The sequence below is a fragment of the Corvus hawaiiensis genome, chromosome 6 (genome assembly GCF_020740725.1).
Source record: "Corvus hawaiiensis isolate bCorHaw1 chromosome 6, bCorHaw1.pri.cur, whole genome shotgun sequence".
NCBI classification, from domain to species: Eukaryota; Metazoa; Chordata; class Aves; order Passeriformes; family Corvidae; genus Corvus; species Corvus hawaiiensis.
The window spans coordinates 8,587,716-8,609,224 of NC_063218.1; the positions used below are offsets into that span (position 1 = coordinate 8,587,716).

The 21,509-nt window shown below is 45.9% G+C and overlaps 1 protein-coding gene across 1 annotated transcript; it reads right to left on the minus strand.

Annotated features, from left to right (window-relative positions):
• Window positions 1-3,853: 3,853 nt before the first annotated feature.
• Window positions 3,854-6,931, minus strand: ZBTB42 (zinc finger and BTB domain containing 42). Its single transcript, XM_048307196.1, is given in 3 exon segments — window positions 3,854-4,193; window positions 4,195-5,366; window positions 6,740-6,931. Coding segments are annotated over 2 exon segments (1,428 nt in total). The 5' UTR covers window positions 5,353-5,366; window positions 6,740-6,931; the 3' UTR covers window positions 3,854-3,923.
• Window positions 6,932-21,509: the final 14,578 nt, after the last annotated feature.

The following is a 21,509-nucleotide window of genomic DNA, read 5'->3' on the forward strand; positions in this document are numbered from 1 at the left end:
AGCTCGTGCCTTCCTCCTCCCAACCCCAACTCCTGCTAAAATCAGCCCAAGGATTAAGGCAGGAGTGGGTCAGAGCTCAGCAGCCCAAGGCTGGGAGAGATTCTGCACTTAAGAGAAGCCCCTCACGCCAGTTAGCCAGCACTGTGCCGGATCAGCCCAAGGGTGCTGGGCTGTCCTCACACACCACCTCACCCCTGCGCTCACAGGTTTGTCACCCGGCCACCAGCCCCTGCCTGCGGCTGCCACGCAGCATCGCTGGGGCAGGGCTGGCCCACAGCTCCCCCGGGGCACCCAGGGAGCGCTGAGCCCCTTCGAAGAGCCCCAAAAGCCCTGGTCAAAACGCAGAGATGGTGCTGGGTTAGGTCCAGCCTGGTCACTAAGGAAATGCTCAGTCAGGGCTCTGATTGAGACACAGCAGCTCCTTACACGCCTAAAATTCCAGATGGCCCTGAAAAAGAAAGAAATTATTAAAGTATACAGCAATAAATTTTTTTTAAGTGGCAAATTATAAAATACTTGCAATTGAAGTAATCATTATTAATACATAATAAAAAATCCCAAACACCACACCCCTTCTGCTAAAGGGGGGAGGAGGAGGCTGAAGCTTACAATTCTAGCACGTTTTATTTAATGTAAATTTATAAAGACAACAATCCTAGTCACGATTGTCACATTGTACAGCACATACCGATACAGTTGCAAACAGAACTCCACGCAAAACTAAGCGCTAACAGTAGCCTGAATCACTCTTCCTGCGATTGTCGTATCTAGACTAACAGTATTACACTAACACTGAAGGAAAAATAGTTCACTATAAAACAGTGATAGAACATTTTTATAAAATATATTCCATTCCAATAGCTTCTCTACATACTGTATACTATAAAACTCTCCCACAAAAATTAGTGTCTTTAAATATACATATTTAATCTGAACTGCACCAAGATTAAAAACAATTAAAAATATCAATGATTTTTTTTTTACATTAACTTCACAGTATTTGTTTGTAGTAGAAGACAAATCCAGTGTTTAAAATGCAGAGCAGGACTGTTCCCTATGGAGACAGCAACTGCCCCACAGAGAAATAGTTTATGAAGAGACAAGCATTAAGTGTGCCATGTTTTAGTACTTCTCCGTAGAGCCATGAACCATTTTGAAAACATGCTCCGAGCTATTGCAACTTAAAAATAAGAGACACACAGAGTAATAGCCAAAAAAAAGTCACCTTAAGAACAAAAATAAGTGCAAACATTTCTTTACTTTAGAAATTCAAGCTATGAGGAGTGGGAACACAAATACCAGACTGTAAGAACAGCGTGTTCATGATGTAGTCAAGAATGAGAAAGTCTTTTTTTTCCTTATTTTAAAAAAAAACCCAACAAAAACAACTTTTGCCCCATATTCACTGCAGCACAGAGCATGCTCATAGCATCAGTTTAATGAATTATTTCTATACTAAGATCAGACAAAAACTTGTTTCAACTTTTCCCTGCTCCATACGCTAATGATGTTCTTATGGCACATCCTATTTGATGATCTTCTAAAAAAAAAGTAAAAACTGAAAAACTGAAATGCAAACAAAAGTGTCACAAGAATGCAAAATTAAGATTACCAGCTTCAGTAATGCTGACTCTACATTAAACTCTTTACATGTTGCTCAACATGCAAAAACCATTGTTATAAAATTTAAAGTGTAAATTAACTACTTTTGAAATAGATTAACAGTAATAATTCCACTTCAAAAACAAAAATCTAATAAATACTATATCAAGTATCTTCAGGAGAAAAAAATAACTTAATTTTAGTAGAAAGAAAAATAACTTAATTTTACTAGATTTTGTTCAGTGCTATTTCCAATCACAGCAAAAATAAAAAAAGAAAAAAAAAAGAAAAAACTGATTAAGTAGAATAAGACCACAGTACCAAAGCCACTTATGTTCAAGATACAGTACTCTCCCACAACTTTCATATGTAACAGGTTCAGCAAAAATATTTTACAGTTGAGAAATTAAACTGAAAACAAACCCCAAAACTATAAATAAAAGCAAAATTTCACATTACATGTACATTCATAGTTTAAGAGATGAATAATAAGAGGCTGTAACAAGTATATCCTGATTTTCTTTAAAGAGGAAGTACTTATTTTAAAAAAAAAAGTCAATCTCATATTATTGATGTAGGTAGTGCTCAGTTTTTGGACCAGAGGGGGAAAGGCATTGGGAAATTTTTTCTTCATAAGATGCAATACAGTATTTTAAGCACAACTTTTAAAAATAACCTAACTCAGTGCTTCAAATTCATTTTAAAACACACGCTTAAGTTTCACCAAATAACTCCAGGAGTGTCAAGAAAGCTGGTGAAGCAATGCTAATGCAGCAGAAGGACATTCAAACCCCTCAAATATTATTATTATATTTCAGTCCCGTGTACATGTACCTTGAATGGGTAATTTGACTGGAAGGGAACAAAGTGATATCCACCGACATGCACAGACCAAATGATGATCTATTAGGCAAGAAACTGAAACATCTGGAGTAAAACTGGCTATAGTTACAGGCAGCCTCAGTTTACAAACAAACTAAACAAATAAAAGAAAAATTACACCCAAAAACTTCCCCTGAAAAGGTGGGACTTGGGGAAAAAGTTAGGCCATGCTTTCCCTCCAGCAGTTCATCTTCACGCTGCCCCTTGGAAACACCAGCAATTGCACACAACTTGGCTCAGAGGGAATCGCCAACTTCATGAAAATAAAAGAAAATATCATTTCACGCTGCTGGTTTCAGCATGGCAGCAAACTTTTCAGGCAAAACAGCAGGGCATCTCCTAATGCACAAGGTATGAGTTACCTTGAACTACAAAACCCCAGAAACCTGGTATCAGGAGGGGTATTTGCCCACTTTACAGCTGCTGTCCCCTCCAGGGGGGATGGGATCAGCCTCTGTGTGTCAATATGGGAATGAAAATATTCACATATTATACAATTTTTTTGTATGTCCTAGCGTGCATCCATCAACATTTCGGGAGTGAATGTACTGCAGACAGAAAGTGTTTTTCCATCCACATTTTATGCTAAAAAGCAGCTTTTCAGCAGGTCAGCCCTGTGAGGAGGATGGGTGGGAAGGGAAAATTTAAGTCAAGTCCCAAGGCAAAAACTTCTCATTTAGATTTTAGGACCAACTGCAGAACACCATTAATGGAATAAAGAGAATAAAAAATGACCAGTACCAAAGACGTAGGCAGGAATCCTCAACCCCTTTAAAATCTGGGCCAATTCAATGTCTCATCCAGCTCTGTAAAACAGAAGTACATCTGCCCACTCTGCATCGTTTCTCTACACCAAAATGTACTTAAATCATAGTTCATCTCTTCAGATGTTTCTCTGCAACACACAGAGGGCATTTGGGGACCTTAATGGAAGCCAAATTTTTCTCCAGAATTTGCTGATAATCTTTTTCAAAAAAAAAAGGTAAAAAAAAAAAATAAGAAAAACCAAACCAACAAAACCCTGACCACAAAGCAAGTACTTCCAGTGTGAAAACTGATGCTAAATCATTGCAGAATTACTTAAGATCATTTCACATTAATAATGTAACATGGGTGTATAAGAGAAGACCTAAAGGACTGTGCTAGGAAGGGAGGGTGGCAGGGGAAGGGGGGAAATGGAGAGGTGGAACAATTGCATTAAAAGGCCTCTGGAGTGTATACCTCTGCATCTTTTAAAGATCATATACCTGAAGTGGATATCACCAAAACAAAATAAAGGAAAGGAAGGAAAAAAAAAATTAAAATTCAGATGCTGCCTTTTTTTTTCCTGTTTTGTTTTAAAAAGGGGGGGGGGGGGGGGGGGGGGGGGGGCGGGGTGGAGATTTAAAAAAAAAAAAAAAAAACCAAAACGAAACAAAACAAAACAAAAGTCACACATCTCAAACAACCAAGGACTTTACAAGGCCACAATGAAATTTGCGGATATGTCTGTACAAATCTCCGGACTGCGTGAAGCGTCTCTCGCACCACTTGCACCCGTGGGGTTTCTCCCTGGTGTGCACAACCGCGTGGCGGCTGAGGTTGTGGGAATACTGGAAGCTCTTCCCACACTGGCCGCAGGTGTAGGGCTTCTCCCCCGAGTGAGTTCTCTCGTGCCTCTTTAGCGTGTACATGCAGGAAAAAGTCTTTCCGCAGAGGGTGCAAGTGGGGGACCGACCCGTCTGGGGACAGGCGGGTCCGGGAGCCGTCCTTGTCACGGAAGTGAGAGCTCAGGTGCAGCTGAAGGATGTGAGGGCTCGGGAACACCTTGCTACAGAGGGGACAAATGCAGATATGCCCAGGAGGCACCAGGACGCCTGAGGAGATGTCCGACGAATCCATGTCGTCCTCACTCTCGTCTCGCTCTTGATCTATATCCTCCTCTCGGGCATGAGAGCTGCCATTCCCCGCGAACATGTGTCCTAACCCTGTCACTAGGCTTTTGGCTGAATTCCCAAAATGCTGACTCTCTGGACTCCTGGCTTCGCTGTCCTCCTGATCTGACAGCAAGTCTTGTTCATCTTTAACAAGTGGCTCGGTACCCTGCTGCTGGCTGTCGGAAGCCAGCTGTCCAAAGACATAGGAGGGGTGTAAGGAATCTCTCCCCGGCACAGGCTTGAAAGACAAATCCAGCGCGCAGTCCACATCACTCGAAGCCAGGGGATGGTTAACAGACCTTTGGGACAAAGGTCCTGTGGAACTATTGACATTAGCCTTTGTTTTTCCAGCTGCTGCGGCGCACGGTTCTGCCTCTGTCGGCACAGAGCTGACACTTATATGATCAGAGGACCAGGCGGGGTGACTGCTGACCTTTTCTTTGCCTGCTGCTCTCTCGTATTCTGCAACGCTGAATTTTTGTTTGTTTCCTGGGTCAAACTCGTGGACCAGGGGCACTCCGGCGTCTAGAAAATGCTCCGCTTTCTCCAAACTAGCCGCCTCATCATTAATCTTCTCTTCCGAACATAATTCTTTATCTTTCAACTTGCCCTTGCAGACTTTCACAATGTCATACATGTGAAGGTAGCTCGCCGCAGCCAGCACATCTTCCACCGGGAGACTGTTGAATTCCAGCTTTCCCTCGTACATGAATTCAAGCAGCAGGCTGAAGGCAGGGGCTGTGACAATGTCACTGTTCAGATGCACAATATCCCTTTTGTCTAACTGGTCCCTGTAGAAAAGATGGAAGTACATACTGCAAGAGGCAAGAACGGCTCTGTGAGCTCTGAATTGAGCTTCTCCAACTAAAACAGTACAGTCACACAGGAAGCCCTGGTGACGCTGCTGACTCAGACACTGCAGCAACTGGCGGCTATGGTCTGGAAACTCCATTCTTCCTTCATAACCTGTTCAAAACAGGAAAAACTTGAATGCTACTGTAAACTAAAGCCTCCTAGCAGCTGTAACAAACAGATCGGCTTTTTGGTAACCCAAGCCAAAGAAACAGCCTTGGAGATAACATTTACTGTTAATTGTCTGTAATAGTTTGGGGGAGGGAGGGAGGAAAAAAAAAACCCAACACAACATGCTTCTCATCCTTTCGCACCTGCTCCGAACAGGAAAAACTTGATTGTAAGTAAACAAAAGCTAGTAAAGCAGCAGCCCCTCCAACCTTTGTTTCTCCCACTAAGCACTTTAATAAAATTAAGCACAGGAAAGCAAACACACACCCCCCGAAAAGAAAGAAAAGCACATCAACTCCCAGGCTGTCTTCCCAGCAACGCTAACTTGGGGCATCTTTTAATAAAAGCATATTCCCCGCGTCACGCACGCACGCACACACACACACGTTTAAACTTTATCCTTAGTCGTTATGCACCGAATCACAACAAAACAGCGGCGGCTGGCGCTGGGGGAGCGGCGGCTCTGCGGGGAGGAGGGCGCGGGGCAGAGCGGGGAGAGGCCCCGGCCCCCGCATGCGAAAAGGGCGGGGGGGAATAAAGGGGGGAGGAAAAAAAAGTTTCCCTTGAAGTTATTAAAAGCCAAGGAGAAAAATAAGCGGCGGAAGGCAGCCGGGAGGGCAGGGCTGGGGCTGCAGCCGGCTGCGTGCCGCGGCTGGGCGCTTACCTTCCGCGGGGCGCGGCGGGGCCGGCCGCGGGCGCGGAGCCGGGCGGGCAGGAGGGAGCGCGGTGCGAGTGCGACCGAGGCGCGGCGGGAGGGAGGGAGGGGGAGAGGAGAGAGGCAGGCGGGAGGGAGGAGGAGGGAGGGAAGGAGGAGTGCTCGGTTTGCTAATTACACCGCAAGCTGGAGAGTCAGCTGCTCTGACTTCACTGCGATGGAAATGCTACCTCCAGCTGTGCGCCTTTTAATGCCATATGTTACTCCAAATCTCGCTACCAGCCAACCACAGCTTGCTGCCTTTTAAAGTTCCAGCAGCCCCATTTATAGCCCGCGATTAAATCCCACAAACTTGCCCCGAGCCCGCCCCCCCCCCCCCCCCCCCCGACACTCTCGCCACCACCAGCCCCCAGCCCGGACCCCACCTCCCGCCGCAAAGTTGCTCCCCGCAGCCCGCCGCGGTGACCTTCGCCGGTGCCCGGCTCCGCGCAGCGCTGGGGGGGCCGGCGGGGGGAAGCACCGCGGAGCCGCTTGTGGGATCTCCCCGCTTCACAGCCGCGCTCCCCAACTTTGCGGGGAGGACTTTCCCCCGCCGGGGTGTGGCGTGGCGGCGGGTTCCCCCCGCGTTTCTCCGCTCCGCGGGTCTCCCCGCGTTACTCACCGGCGGGCGGCGGCGGCGCTCGGCGTCCGCATGTGCGCGGCGGCGGCGCGGGCGCTCCGCGGGCGCGGCGCGGGGCTGTGGCGGAGCAGGTTGTTCGCCGGCCACTCTCGCGATACTTTCGCTGCTGCGAGCCGCGGGTGCGGGCGAGGGTGCGGGAGCGAGCGGCCGTGTCCCCGTCTGGAGCACACAATGGCCCCGCCGCCCCGGCCAGCCCCGCCGCCGCCGGCCGGTGCGCGCTGCCGGCTGCGCCCTCCCCCTCGCCGCCTCCTCCTGCTGCTGCTGCTGCTGCTGCTGCTGCCGCCCTCCCCTCCCGGCCGCTGCATTGGCAGCGCCGCCGTCCCGCTCCCAACTCCGCTGCGCCGCCGCGGACAGGGTGCGCCCGCCCGCCCGCTGCAGCCCGACGTGCCGCGGAGCGCGGGGCCGGAGCAGCGCGGCCGCGGGAGCTGCGCGGCGCCGGCCCCGCTGCGGGGATGGGGCGAGGGCCGCGGCGCTTCCCCCCCACACACCCGCCCCCCGGGTTTATCTATAGTTGCGCGCCAGCTGATAAATACCAAATGCCGACGGATTGTTCAAGATGACCTTTTCGATAGTTGATTTGAATTTTAAATTTTAATTAGCTGTAATCGCAGCAAAAGTGAGCGCCCTGCGAGGAGGGGGGCGCGGGGTGCCCGCTGGGGTTCCCACCCGGCTCAGACCCGGCAGACGCCGCCAGAACCCGCTGGGAAGCTGCGGCTGCCCCGCTGGAAGCGGCCCGGGATGTCGCTGCTCTGGGCTGTCCCAGAGCTTCGGGGCTGCAGCAGCGCCGGGAGGGGAGGCAGAGGCAGCGGGCTGTGGATTGAGGCTCCGGGTCGAGGTGGACGTTGAGGTTTTTGAGGAATGAATGTGAGAGTGCTGGTGGGAAAGGGAGAGTGGAGGGGTAGCGGAGCACCGGGGGCACTTCAGAGCTCCCCAGCGAACGCCCTGCGTGGTGCCAGTTTGCCAGATTGTACTTCAGCTTCCAACAAGTACAGCAGGAAAACTCCTTTCCCTTTCCTTCCTCTAGGTTGCCTTGCCTAGATTGTAGTACCTGCAAAATAGCAACTTTTTTTTTTTTTTAATCCATTTTCCCCACATTTTTCTACAATGGTAGCATTAGCACATTAAAACATCGGGTTTAATTTGGATTTAATTCAATTTAATTTGGATCTCTGATATGTTATATTTAGGCTCTTTGTCACAGGAGCCAGGGTCTGCATCACCAACACCACTTTTATCACATGAACCTCAAATGTTTAACTCCTTTTGCAGTGAATGCCAGGATATTTGTGTGGGTTTGAGCATTAATGATTGCATTGTCACAAAGCTCTTCTCAGAATAGCAATATTTGGTAATACTGACAGCTGTAAGGTTTGAATTGAAAAACTGCACCCCAGAATGTGGAGGTGCCCAGCGCCAGCGAAAGAGTTAAAGGTCCTGGGGTTAAATCTCTCACCCTTCAGTAAAGTGGAGAGCTTTATCTGTTTGTCCACCATGGCAGACAGGACTGGGGAGCTCTGTCCTTTAAAGATGGTGTCACTCTGCAGTCACAGCCTGTACAGGCTCTACCAAAAGTGGAGCAATTTCTTCCCCAAAGTGCAAGTGCAATCTCCATGAAGTTACTTTGTGGATTTGCTAACTTGTGGGGTTTTGTTGTCCTTGTACACTGGAAATGTTTAGGCAGAATCTTGAGCTCATATGAATTAGGCTTCTTGGCAGAAATCCCTTATTTTGTGTAATTAATAATTCATTTTACCCTCTTCCCTTTAATAAGTAAGTTGAGAAAAAACAAGATTACAAAAAGAACCAAGGTTTTAATTCCTATTTGGATGCTGTAAGCTTGGTATAATTGTCTACAATCTCGCAGCGTCTTATTTTTAGGAAACCAATTACAATTTCATGGTAAGTCCGTGGTCATTATCGAGTTTGAAATGTCAGAAAATATAACAGCTTTCCCATTTCCTCTAAGTATCCATTTGGCATGTTGCTGGCTTGCTTTTTCAGAACTTAGAAATACTATACTCACCTTCACACCAAGGCAACGCTGGGTACAATACAGGTGTTGTACTGATTTAGCTATGGTTGTATAAAATACTGGTAGTACAACTCTCTAATGTAAACAAGCACAAAGTCATTACTGGAAGCAAGGCAACAGGAAGAACTGCCCCAGAAACTTTATTCCGAGAGCTCCTGTGTTTTTGACAGCCCTCGTGAGAGCACGACAGGGTGAGCAAACTATCTGCTTTCCTCTCCCTGGCCCCTGAGCCCTTCTCAGGCTGAGGGCTCCCCTCCCACCAAACCCAGAGAAGGCTCCGTTTTCAGTCCTTCCTCAAGGGAGCAGAGCCAGGCAGAGCTGCTTGGCAAATACAGAACTTTGTGACTGCTGCCTGTGCTTGGAGGAGATCACAACCACTATGCCACCAAACATCAGGATGGCTGAATGTGGATGGGGACTGATGGAAGCTGTTGGGAGCGACTGTGTTGGGCATCCTTGTGCAGCCTTGTGCACTCCTGGGTCTGGCTAAAACCCTCCAACAAGCCTTTTGCTGCCCATGGAGCCTTCCAGAGTTGAGCAGAAAGCCCAGCTTTAGGGCAGAGAGAGAGTAAAAATCAGTGGTGCTGGCAGGGCTTCCACTTGCCAGGCAAGGCTAGCCCTGCTCCTGGTTGATTTTGCTGCCTGGATGCCAGCCAAAGCCCACAGAAATTAGTAGAAAAACCAACTGGATCAGGTCCATAAAGCCTGAGGACTTGCTTCCATTCTTACCCCTTTGATCCAACAAGAGTAGGTATTTACTGAGTGGGGCCTCTCTAGCCCTCTTTGTTGGCCAGATGCAGAAGCGGTAGCAACAGGTTTTTCATGTGATTTAATCGTTTTCTCTCTCACCGCATTGGGCAGAAGCCTCTTTGTGTTTGTTTCTACATGATTTCAGTGCTTTTATGTTCTTTTATTTTTTATAGGACATCTTCTTTGTGATAGTCCAGTTGCATTTCAGAGGGAGAGTCAGGGCCTGAGACTGTCTAATACTTGCAGGATTGAAGCTATTTTAAGTGCATTGGTCATAGTGAGGTTTATTTGCAGAAGTTCCTCCAAACTTTTTCAAAGGCTGTTTTATCCCTTGCAGACAGCAGCAAGCATTAGAAGGACTGAATGCTTCATTCCCTCCTGTGAAACAGGGAGGAATTTAACCCCAAAAGATGCAGAGCTGATGGTGGTAAGACAAGGAGCTGCCCTTGGCATCCACGGAACTTCCCCAGTTAGCAATCTCCTCCAGCACTTACCCTGCAGTCAAATCCAAGGTCAGCATCTGGGGGGTTGCTCAGCTTGCAGTAAAGTCATAAAAGTGGACTTTCCCAAAGATCTTTTCAAGCATGTCATCCAAGACTCCACAAAGCATTAACTTGCACTGCTGCCATTCCAGACATTAATCAGAGCATATATTGCAGACAGTCTCCTCAGCAGTGTGCTTATGTGAGTCGTATTTGTTTTATGGCTGTCCTGCTGATTTCTCCCTGATAACGAGGCCCTGCGTGTGCTGCAGTATTTGTGAGTATATATTGGAGCAGCCAGGGCCGTTGTCAAATCACCCTACCAAATGGAGAGGCTGATGGCACTAAGCTGCATGTATAAATTACATATTGTTCTATTTGCCATAGCGTGGCTGTCAATAAGGCTGCATCAATCTAGGAACACACATTAAAATCAAAAAGAACTCTGCAGAGGTACCACTGGCGCAGGTCACATTCGACTCTGCAGTGAGAGCTTGCAACATCCCTGTCCGAGCCAGCCAGGCATTTAATGTCACATCTGCACCTTGGCTCCCCTGTCAGCATCTGGAAGGCAGCTTTCACTCAGTTATTCATCTTCCATAGTTTCACTCAGCTTTCCTAACCCTTAACTTCTGGTTGTTTGGGGTTTTTTTTACAGTCTGCTGTGTTCTGTTTTTCTAGAAATGGTAAATGAATGTACCTTTTCAGCCTTTATAAATCCATTGCTTTTTCAGTAAAGAGAGCACACTTCTTGCTTTGCAATGCTGAAGGAAATTTGCATGGCATTGATAAGGCACACTCTTCTTTCAGAGGTTTTTTTTCCTCTTTCACCCTTGTTTATCACCCTGGCAGCTGTATTTGAACATTGCTTGGGTTTTCTTTGCCAAATTAATTTTAAAATTCAAAGACAATTAAGCATGTTCCTTCCTTTCTAATATTTGTTTTATTTATTTATCAATGCTTGGCAAGGAACATGAGAACCCATATTATAAAATAACAGGTGTATAGAAGTTCGTAGCAGGATATATAGAGAAGGACAGTGAAAGGCCATAAATACCAGTGGACGCTAAGAGACAAAACTGGTGTCTGCTTAGGGACCAGACATAAAATTTATCAGACCCAGACAAAAGTCTTTAAATCAGAAGCTGCTGTATCCTGAATAAGGGTCCAGTGTAGAGTTACTAATTTCTTATTAAAGGAGAGAATTTAATTGGCGTTGCTCTATTTGTAAGCAAATAATGCACCGTCTTAACAATGCACTTTATTTTGGTAACTCCCAGAAGGGACCTTAATACTGCAGGAGTGTTTTGCTAGATTAGGACTGGGAAATCTCAGGATGAAAATACTTGCTAAGCAAAAAATATAACCTAGAATAAAGGGCTTTGTACTAGAGATGTTCTGATACAACTTCAGCAGCAGTTCCTCAGAAAACATTTCATCCCAGCACAAATCAATTTTTACCTCCAGCTACTGCCCTGAGCTTTGTAAGGCAGAGATCTGTCATATTTATCCCACTATCTGCAAAAGGTCTCTTGAGCAGGATCCATTCCTCTCCTGGGACTTGTGGGGTTGGCTGAAGGTGTTCTTAGAGCAAATGTTGGGTTCCTCATTAGATAAATCAGCAATTTCAGGGCATAAAAGACTCTGTCTTTTCCCACATATGTGGTATATAATATCAGTCTTCTCTTAATTTTTGCTTTTCCATGGGATTTCCAAATCAACCTAGCCTGAGTACAAACAAACAAGTACCCCAGATGCCTGTTAAAATAAGAAAATCCCAGACATAACACTTTTCTCCACTGCCCATACTAAAACCTCCCTGTGTAACACAGCTCAGACTGTCATTGCTTCAGTATCTGTTGGTGGCCTTGGTGATACCCACTCCTGCCCTCCCGAAAACATCCCTGTAGCTCTACCAACCACCTCTACTATTCCTTTATCCTTTTATCAGGTACTGAATCAGAACCAAGCTCCCTGTTCTCACCTCCAAACCCTCTGTAACTTGGAGTGCTCACTGGCATCATCTTCTAACCCTTATCCTCCTAAGATGTTTTCTTCTTCCTTCACCCTTGTATCCTTTTTGTGCTGTTTTTTTTGGCCCCTTCAGCACGGACATGTCTTGCTCTTTGCCACGCCTCAACCTTGCCTTGATGTTGCTCACAATGTAGTCAGAGGAGCTGGGATGAAGATTTTGGTGACACTGGATAGGAAGGATTTTGGAATGAGTCAGGGAGCTCTGTGCGGAGAGAAGCTGGGCTTGGTGTGCTGTCTCTGCTTGACTCCTTTGGGAGCCTGAATTCCAAACCCGTGCCTCTGAGAGCAGAGCAGCCCCAGGTATGGAGAGAGAAATGGGAGGCTAGGGATGAGGAGAGCAAGACAGACCATTTTTCTAGTCAAAATGAGCTGCTTTTGTCTGAGTACAGTAGCCATCACACTGGTTGCTCCACTTCCCTCTGATGTATTCAGGTGGAGGGGAAGTCCAGAGAATGTAATGTAAGAAATGCAAATAAAAATGTCTTTCTAGACTTCCTTCTCTTACGAACTGTCTGCCAGAACCTTCGCTCTCCTCTTTTACTGTTTTGCCTATGGTTGTATTTTATGCTTTTATGTTGCTCTTCTGGTAAAAGAAGAATTACTTGCTGTGAGTTTACATAACTTGCCTTTTACTGCTCTTAAAATGAATGTGGGACTTCGGTCTTAATTAGACTTTCACTGTAAGTCCTGTTTTAATGAATCACTGAGAGATGTGAATAACATTAAGCTTCAGAATGTGGCTGCAGAGTTGGATACCTGAAGCTGGTCACCCAACTGGGTCTGTGGGAAGATGAGCACTTAGTACCAAGGCGAAGGTGCAGTGAGGGGGAACGGACTCCCTGAAACCTGAGTAGGTTTTGAATTTAGCTGCAGGTAGACCCCTGCCTGTGGAAGAGTTTTGATTTCAGAGCCCGTACTTGTGTCCTCAACACTTTGCTCCTGCATCACAGCTTCACAACAAAGCAACAGACTTCACTGCATCAGGAAGTTCAGGCTGCAGTCTGAGATCCTGGGTATCACATTACTGAGTTCCTCTTGCAACACAGCCACCAGCCTGAGCTCCACCTGCACCCAGGGAGGAGAAGGATTTCAGTAGTTTGCTCTCAGAAATAAAGTGGGGTGGTAGAAATGTCAGAAAATGTACAAAGCCTTGGGAAAAAATACCGGCTCATTAGGGTGTACTCCAGATGCTTTTGCAAAGTGTCAGTCTCATCTGGTGAACCTGGTGATGCTTGCTAAAGAGCAAAAGACACTCAGCACCAGACTTAACCTGGAGGCCAGCCCATAATAAATGGAAGGAACAACCTGGAATGGTGATCACCTGCCGGGGACCTGCGGGTGTCACTGGTAGGATGTCACCTGCTCACAGCAGAATGGGATGAATGGAGCACTGTCGTGGAAATGGTGCAGGTGACCGTTTGGTAGACAAAGGGGTTTTGTAGAAGCCGGCACAATGATGAAATGCTCCTTTGCAGAAGAAGGGGCCAAGCTAAAAGTAAAACTAAATGGCCTGGGAGAGTTGCAGAAGAAGTAGCAGTGGGCCAAAACTCTGTGGTTTTTACATCTCCCTTTTTTGTCTGACCTTCACAACCCAGACTTGATTATGTGCCTAGAGGGTCCATTGGGCTGGGGTGACTGTAGGACCCGAGGTTTTTGTAGCCAGCAGTGCACATGGTGTGATGTGCTGCTGCTCATGCCTCCCTTTAATTCCATAGTCCAAAAGGCTAAGTACTTATTTTCAGCCGAGTGAAATAGAGATAGCCTCCAGCTCTAGTCCTGAGCAACGTTCAAACTACACCTTTGTAACTGGGATACTCTCAGGCTCTCTGCTGCATCTTAGGGATGAATATGGGAGAGGATTTGTGACTGCATGCATTTAGACCAGACTCTTAAGAAGGCAAGGATGGAAAAGGAAAGCAGAGGTCCTTTTAAGATCAGTTCTAACAAAAATGTTGTTAAAGAGGAATTTTTTTTTTTGGTTGGTTATTGGGAGTTACCTGAATTCCCCCAGCTCTTCCAGCACTGCATTTGATGTGGAGTCAATATTGAGAAGATAGGCTCTGATGCAGAAGCTGAAATCCAAACAATCTCTCTCCTAACTTGGAGATCAGATTGCCCATTTGATTCATGGATACAGGTAAGGTGGGAAAAAGTACCAAAGTTTATATAGAACGGAGATGGGAAAGAAAGGAATTGCAAGGTAAATGATGTTTTGAATCATAGGGTACTCTGGGGAAATAGGCAAACATCAAGGAACAGTGAAAGGATAAAAATGGTGAAAAAAGTACATTTTATTTACTTGAAAAATAAGATGCATACAGGCTAAATCCCACAATCATTTACTCATGCAAGGATTCCTGTTGACTTAAATACTTGTGTAAAAGTATTTCTGTGGGTAAAGGATCTGATGGACTGCATCCAAAACTGGGTTAAGGTTGATGTTTTCACAGAGGTGGCAGCCTTTTGTCTGCCACCCCAGCTAGTAAATGACAATCATGGGACACGTCTTACAGGACACACCAAAAAAATGAACAAACACACAAACAAAAAGCAACCTCTGCCGAACTGCCTGGGAGGTTCGGGGTGGCGGGGGGCTGGCAGGAAGGTGACTCAGTGGCCTGGGAGGAAGGGTCGGTGGTGTCGGCTCCGTGCGGCAGCCGAGCACGGACCCTCGGCCGGAGGACACGGCTGCCAGCACAAACTCACACAAGTTGTTCTGGCGCCTGGCCTAGAACAACACAGGGCTGTTTTTTCCCTTTTGTGCTCAACTCTGTTGCACTGGGACAATGTGAGATTTTTAATTTTATACGCAGAAGGAAGAAAGTATTCGACCTTTTCCTTTTTTTTTTTTACTTTTCTGTTCTCCACTGTACTTATCTTTATGTGTGGCGGTGTTACAAGGCCAGGTCAGCAAATACTTTATTCCAGTGACAAGTTTTTGTGCAAAGGTCACAAGGGGCGGCCATGAGTGATCAGGGCACTTGTAATAGTCACAGACAGATGCACTGCTCCCACCTTTTATTTTCCTCAATGGGTTCTTCTGTGGGCTGCCAGGTCCAGCTGATGCAGAAAGAGGCAGAGAACAACAAGTAGAGCAGTAGAAGGGAGGAGTTTGGTGGTTAAAGCCTGACAGACAAATGAGATAAAAAGTCCTGTCTCCCCTGTGCCCTGCTCTTGGCACCAGTGACTCAGGGAGCCACGTTGCAAACCATGTACTTGTCCAGGTGTGCCTCGATGGAGATGCAGAACTCTGGCCAGCCACAATTCTTCCCACATCTTCAGCAGAGCCATCAGAGTGAGCCTGCATGTTCCTGCCCAGCAGCACCAGGAAGGGCTCCACTCTGCCAACGTGAGCCCAGTCTGAGGAAGAACTGCTCATCACCCTTATCCTCCTCCAGGACTTTGCAGAAGGTGCCATGAACATGCACAGCCCCAGTCTCACTGAGGCTTAACTCTAGGCAGGTGCTCCCTGGATCAGGACCTAAATGGTTAATTTTCAAGTGGCTTCTTAGAGCAGATGTTCCCATGTGTATCCCCTCCTTCCTTCTTCTGACACATTTCCTACACAAACAGCAGATTGCATTGCTGCTGTCCTTTTGATCTGCGGGAGGGGGAGGAAAATCCCACACAAATGATATTAGTTCTCTTTTCAGGCAGGCTGGTGATGGTGGGTACGGGCATGTGCCTCCCTCCCACCTTTCCCTGCCCAGATGCCTTTTCTGGGACTTTCTTCTTTAGCCCCTGCCCACTTCTGGAGCTGCTTTTGAGGTTGCTTACCTTAAAGTCTGGAAAGGAAGAGGAGGTAAGGTTGGGCAAATTGTGGAAAAATTATGGTTGCAAAACACTGCTGTCTGTCTGAACACATCCAGAGGCCGGGGTACTGTCTGCTCCATCTGCTGCCACGCTGCTGGCTCTCATGCCTGGCACTTGGGTACCTGCACTCCTTGTGGGCACTGATGAATTAAGCCACACTGCCTGGGGAGGCTTAAGTTCTTACCAGACAGGAGACTGTCTTTGAGCTTGTGTCTAGATCATTCCCAATCCCAAACTTGCTGTCCAGCCTAGTGGACATGGCCACATAGTCGCAGGGTGGTTGCAGAGGGACAGCTCTTGCATCCTCGGTGAGAGGGGACTCAGGGTGGGGTGGCAAGAGACTGCAGGATAAGATCATTATGGGGAGATCAAGCCTTCCCTCTTTCTTCCCAGATAAGAACCAGGAACAGCAGATAAACTCAGCAAGATTGTGGGTTCAGGAGGAATTAAAGGAGGTGATTGTCTATGGGATTGTAGTTAAGGTGTGCATCTCCTTTATACAGCACCTTCAGGGTGTCAAGACTGCACAGGTTTGGAGGACCATGAGAAAATTTCATGGTCAATGAATTCACCAAAAGGTGTTAAACACAGTGCACAGATTTGGGGTTATAAAGCCACACAGTGCTGACAGCATGAAGAATATTCTGGGGAAGCATCACTGATTGCCTACCCCATTCTTACATTCATCTCACCACATCACTGCTGTTCTTTTTTGGAGAGAAGACACTAGACTTGATGTACCTCTGGTCTGTCCCAAGATGGCCTTTTTATATTATTATGCTGAGACAGGGAAGAAAGCTTCTTCTGGAGTCACTCTGGTATGGGTGGCAGTTGCAGAAGCCCTCTAGATGTGTGATGGAGATGATGAAGTAAAGGTGTGGTGGCTACTAATTTTTCTAGCATAATCCACCTGTGACTTGATTGGGGTGAAAAAGACAAACAGTTCAGTTGAGCTCCTTCCTAGAAAGATCGCTGGTCAGGAAGCGACTTTGGATGGCTGGGGGCTTAACACTGGCAGTGTCACTGGCTTTGCCACAGCAGCCATGTGGATGCACTGACATGGGGCAGGATGCACACGTGAAGCAGCCTAGCACTGAGCTGGCTGCTGCTGAGACATCTAAATGTAGCCAGTGGAGTTTTGGAAATTGGATCTTTTTCTTTATTTAATTTTGTCTTTTTTCCCTGCTTTAGCATTGCCCTCATTTCTAACCCCCAGCAGTGGGCTTATAGCATCAGTGCTCTCTCCTGTTGTCTTTGGAGGCTTGGAGGCTTCCATAACAAGAACCTGATTATTATGAGAGTGATGTTTCTTGAGGCAGGGGATGGGAAAGCTCAAACGTGACACTGTGACCAGCCAAGGCAGCAAGGCAGGGAGTGACTGATTGAAATGCTCTAAATAACAAATTCTTTTAAACCAAAACCAATTCCAAAGAGACTCAGCATATTTGCAGATGTTATTCATATAGAGGGAGAATCAAATATCATCAAATAACCCACTAAGCCTGACTTGCTCACTGGCTTAGATAGGATACGCTAAGCTTTGCATGTTATTTCACTCGATTTCTTGAGCTTGTAACCAGAACCAGGCAGTTTGCAGCAGTCAGCCCACATGTTCGATTCAGCTCCTTCTGTAGCTAAATTTATTAAAATTGCCCAAGAATGTGCACTGAAGCCATCTCCATGTGGCTGTTCACCAGCATTTCTGCAGAGACATCAAGTACATGAGGATCCTGGGAGGGTTGTGTGTATGGGGGAGGGTGTGTGTAGCAATGCGGGCTGGTCCGGGCACTGCCAGCACCTCTGCTTTCCTGGAACATCTGGGAAAGTGCCAGAACATCGGCCACTGGTGTCAAGCAGTGCTGCTCTTGCAATTGCTCTCACAGCAACAGGCAGCAGCAGGGAAAGGGAAGAACAGACTCGTTATACTCCTGCAAGGAAAAGTGCAGGTTGCTTTTCTTTCATGGTGTTTCATATGCGGCAGATTTTACAGTTGCGTTTGGGATGTTTCCTAGATGGTGATTTACTGATCTCTTCAGGTACCACAAAGGTCTGATGTTTAGTGCTTCACCCTGTCTCCAGGGGAAAAAAATAACCTGCCCAGTTCTTTGTTTTCTCCATTTACATTTTTTCATTATTCTTCCATCGCAACCCATTAAGTGAGCTCTCATTTCAAAAAGCACAGGGGTAGAAAAGCTACAGTTTGCTGTACTTTCATTTCCCTGTAACTTTGTTGAAGTTCATGAAATGATAAGTTGGAGACTGAAAAGAAAAAGCAGCCAGGAAAATGGGGACAAGGGAATCCCTCCCTCTCATCGCCCTGGCATCACCCCAACATCTTTCATTTCATTTTGTTCAGCAATAACAATAATAGGAAACAGAATTTTTTATCAAGTTATCAAGTGTCCTTTGTGAATACTCAAAAAAGGTAATGTTTTTCTTTGGTTCATTACCATAAGTATTGGCTTCATTGCTCAATACTTGGAAATGGAAAAATTAAAAATAAAAGCTTTGGAGAAAGGCAGGTTATGATAGGCACAGCCCTGCCACCAGGAGCTCAGACTCAATATGGGAGACAAGGATTTCCCCACAAGCATCAGAACCCTGAGGTCTCCATGAACCATAAGGGTACACTTGCTCTTAGACATTGTTCTGTCCATCAGACCATACTGTCTTTACAATACCAGTAGAAGCTGAAAGGAATTTCTTTGTCTGTGTCTTTCCCAAAGTTGCCATCATCCCTCGGTCCCAACCAGCATCCGGCCCATTGTGTGGTACAAGCTCTCCTTCCCTGATGCTTTTACAGGTCATCCCAGGAATGTTACCAGAGCTCAGGGCTTAGGTGGTTGCCCTTCACATCAGGAAACTGTATGATGCATTTCAGCACTTAAAAAGATAAATGTATCAGTTTCATTGCCTCACGTGTAATATATATTTATGAAGAATGTGTCCATGCAATTTCTACCACTAAATTTTTAACCCTTAGCAGCCCTTAGTAGCCTTAAATGCAGCAAGAATCAAATTATTTCCCTTTAATATCAAATTGTTAGTTATTGTGTGATTTATTCAAAGGCTGCAGCATGGAAAGTAAGAAATGCCCGTTGCTGCCAATCATATAATCACGTGGGGCTTAATCCTGTAAACATGCACAAGGAAAGTTACTTACATATCTAAGTCTTTGGTGCAAGCAGCCTGAACATGCATCTATACAGCATTTAACATGTAGGTTTTGAGCCAGCCTGGGGTCTTTGTACTAAATATATAATAATTATTATAATGAGGGTATTAATGATTTGTTTGTGTGCTGTTCTTACATCTAGTGCCAAATATTATACAGAATGTGAATCTGGGAAGAATTTGGCCCTTCACATTTTATATCTGTAATAATCCATGACTGAATTGCTGGATTCCATCTCATTTGTATATGCCATATTTTTTTTCCAGAACATCTGTTTAAACCCACACTGGATAGCTGCCAGATTAGTGGAAAGGATATGGTATAAAGAAGACTTTTGTTTCCTCCGAGCAAGGAGAAAAAATAAGTTACAAGTTGGTGCATATTGCCGAGAAGAAGCAACTTTTCTCTCCGGAAGCAGATGTCCTGTAGTGTTTGAAAATGAAATGTTTTTGTGTCTTGCAGGCAAAGGTTCTGTGCTTCAACAATATTGATTGTCAGTTAGTGCAGGCTGTCAGCCTGCCGTGGTTAACCTACCAGTTGTTGGAGAGACAATCACGAGCAATTAAGAATCACATTTCGCAGTTTCAAATGCATCCATATTGCCACTTTATTCAAAATCCTTTTTTTTTTTTTCATGTTGGAAAGTACATTGGTGAGAGAGAGAGAAGGAGTTTTCTTTTTTCCTCCTGCCAACCATATTTTCATTGCTGGCCAAATTAAGAGAGATATATAATGCTCATAAAGTTGCTGCAGTTTCTTGATTAAAATCTTACATCCAGCACTCCTTTCAACATCAATCTATATTAATAAGGAAGGAGCACATTGCATTGCATGTCTCCGTGTTGTGCCTTAGACACAAAGCACCAGGGGAGCATCAGGGCAAGATTCAGCTGCAGAACAAGCAGCAGCACAAAGAGAAAAGGACTGTTCTTCATGAGGGTGGACCTTTGTGATTTGAAACAGGAAAATGGATAGGAAGATTAAAACCAAGAAGAGCCAAGGGCTTAGCAGTTGAAATTACAGCAGTGCTGTCTATGCAGCAGTTATGGGAATGGCTGATGGAGTCAAGGTAGCAAAGTGCTGAAATCAGCTTGATACATTAAGAAAAACAGCCCATGTGAGATGAAACATGGAGTACTAGACATTCCCAAAATCAGCAGTGCCTGGAAAGCCTGTGGCTTTTGTCACCCCTCTGCCAAGCATCCTTCAAGGCTTTGGTAGATGGTGGCTTTTAAAGAGAAATATCAGAGACACTGGGTCTGGGCACTCTCTTACCATAACTCAATGTGTCACAAAGCCTGTGCCAGGCACTATGCACGTTATGTTGTGACAAACTGTGCATACTGTCACCTTGGTTGGTGGGTTTAGTCCAAACACCTGGGAACCATCTCAATATCATAAACCAGCATGACTTAAAAGGACTTTAGGGGAAGACAAATCCCGCCTCCTTTTCCAGAACTTTTCCATACAAAATCGTTTCCTAAAAGCAGCAAAAATCCATCAGTTCTTCCAAGGCAGCACACCACTCACAGCCTCAAAAGATATTTCTGACCACCAGATGACTCCCACCATGGGATTTCTCCACACCCCAGACCTCAGAAACCCTTCCTATGCCTATGTAACCTGCCTCTCATCAAATCCATGTGTTGTCTGGGTCCATAATGCTCAGGGCAATGGAACTGAGAGCAGCACTTGCAGGTTTTGTTGGTGAGAATATGCCCCTTGCAGACACATGAGGTTGTGCCTTATACACAGGGAGGGCAAGGAAATGTCAAGTCCTAAGCAAACCTGCACACATCGTTCAGAGATTGTCAAGAGCAGCCAGTAGAAAATGTCAGCACAGGCTTCACAGTTCAAAGGATCAGAAAAACAAGTTGGTTGTGAGCCTGTCCATGGGAAGGGTTTTTTCCCATCTTGCACTCCCTTCCATCAGCATTACAACCCCCCCCCCCAAACACAGAGCAGCATTGAAACAGACTAAGCCAGCAATGGACTTGAGCTGAGTCCTACAGAGCTGCTGTGGCACCGCAGCACTGATGGATCAATCCAGTGAAATCTTCATGATTTAGGATCTCAGCAGAAGTATTTCAGAAAGGATGGGCAATTTGGGTCAGCATAGTACAAATGAAAGATGCTCAACTGGGGAATCAAAAGAAAAAAGGGAAATTATGCAGCTGAATAATATTGAGAAACCATCTCCTACGTGCAAATGTACACAGGTTCTGATACCAAGGCTGATATGAGTATAAAAGTGAAGAGTTTCATCTTTAGTAAGACTTTGTCAATTCAAAACTTAGATTAAAGGGATTTCTGTACAGTAGCTCTCTGACCATCTTCACCTCTTCTCTGTACAAAACATTTGTTTGTGGTTTCACAATCACATTTTCCTATTTTTAAAACATGTTTTCTCTGCTGTCTTGCTCTGTGAGAAAGACATTGAAACTGCAAGAGAAACTGTCTCAACAG